This window comes from Pongo pygmaeus, chromosome 22 (assembly GCF_028885625.2).
Source record: "Pongo pygmaeus isolate AG05252 chromosome 22, NHGRI_mPonPyg2-v2.0_pri, whole genome shotgun sequence".
Taxonomy (NCBI): Eukaryota; Metazoa; Chordata; class Mammalia; order Primates; family Hominidae; genus Pongo; species Pongo pygmaeus.
Genome location: NC_072395.2, coordinates 25,861,782 through 25,863,402, shown reverse-complemented (window position 1 = coordinate 25,863,402; position 1,621 = coordinate 25,861,782). Strand labels below are relative to the sequence as shown.

The following is a 1,621-nucleotide window of genomic DNA, read 5'->3' as shown; positions in this document are numbered from 1 at the left end:
TTATGAATATTTGTATTTTACTTGTAAAACAAATTGCTAAGTCATAAAAAATAGTATTTAATTGAATCATTTGAAATATCTAGAAAGGCCATTGGGAAAAATATTTGGCCACTGTGAGTCCGGAAAAGAGACAATGGGGAACTATCTGATGGTAGGCTGCCACTAAATTAGTCTATGCAAAAATCCCACTTTGAGTTTGATTGCTGTATTTTTTCCTAGTTCTCCTCCCAACTGGAAATGCTAGAGTCCTTCCAGAAATCAGAGCAAATGGCCTGGAGCAATCAGTCTGTGGTAACCGAATTCATACTACGGGGTCTGTCCAGTTCTTTAGAACTCCAGATTTTCTACTTCCTGTTTTTCTCCATAGTCTATGCTGCCACTGTGCTGGGGAACCTTCTTATTGTGGTCACCATTGCATCAGAGCCACACCTTCATTCCCCCATGTACTTTCTGCTGGGCAATCTCTCTTCGTTGACATGTCCCTGGCCTCATTTGCCACCCCCAAAGTGATTGCAGACTTCCTTAGTGAACACAAAGCCTTCTCTTTTGAAGGCTGCATGACCTGGATATTCTTCCTACATCTCTTAGGAGATGCTGAGATTGTACTGCTGATCTCCATGTCCTTTGATAGGTATGTGGCTATCTGTAAGCCTCTATGTTACCTAACAATCATGAGCCGGAGAATGTGTGTTGGGCTTGTGATACTTTCCTGGATTGTCAGCATCTTCCATGCTCTGAGTCAGTTAGCATTTACGGTGAATCTGCCCTTCTGTGGACCCAGTGAAGTAGACAGTTTCTTTTGGGACCTACCTTTGGTGATTAAACTCGCTTGTGTTGACACATATATTCTGGGGGTGTTCATGATCCCAACCAGTGGCATGACTGCCCTGGTGTGCTTCATCCTCTTGGTTATCTCCTACACTATCATCCTGGTCACCGTTCGGCAGCATTCCTCTGGTGGATCCTCCAAAGCCCTCTCCACGTGCAGTGCCCACTTTACTGTTGTGACCGTTTTCTTTGGCCCATGCATTTCATCTACATGTGGCCTTTCACAAATTTCCCAATAGACAAAGTACTCTCAGTGTTGTATACCGTATTCACTCCCCTCTTGAATCCAGTGATCTATACCCTTAGGAATAAAGATGTCAAGTATTCCATGAGGAAACTAAGCAGCCATATCTTTAAATCTAGGAAGACTCCTTAATTTTCCTCATAGGAAAATAAAATACTTGTTCAGCATTTATCCCCCTCATTCAATTGGTCAACGTATTGATGCTATTGCAAGAAATCAATTAGTTCATGGTAGAACTGTTTCTGTAATCAGCCTCAGCTGGCATGAAGTTCTGGTCATATTAATTGTTTCTTACACAACATAACATTTACTATAGAGCATTATAAAATGCATACTTAATGTTTTAGTGTGAAAGGGCCCACAGTGTCGAGTATTTTTTTTCAGATCTATTTGAATATAATTTCCTTTGAGACTTTCACATGTTTTAAGAAAGAGTAGATTTCCTCCCTATCTCTAGCAATAGTCTCTAAGAAAAAAGACAAGTATAAAAGCACCAGCACCTAGTATAGTACCCTATACACTAAAGTAGCAACAGAATGTTTATTGCTG

The 1,621-nt window shown here is 40.7% G+C and overlaps 1 protein-coding gene across 1 annotated transcript; it reads left to right on the top strand.

The window, feature by feature from the left end:
• The first annotated feature begins 267 nt into the window (after window positions 1-267).
• LOC129022708 (olfactory receptor 4K3-like) lies at window positions 268-1,204 on the top strand. The gene is given in 3 exon segments (XM_054468970.1): window positions 268-463; window positions 466-1,026; window positions 1,029-1,204. Coding segments are annotated over 3 exon segments (933 nt in total).
• The last annotated feature ends 417 nt before the right edge of the window (window positions 1,205-1,621 follow it).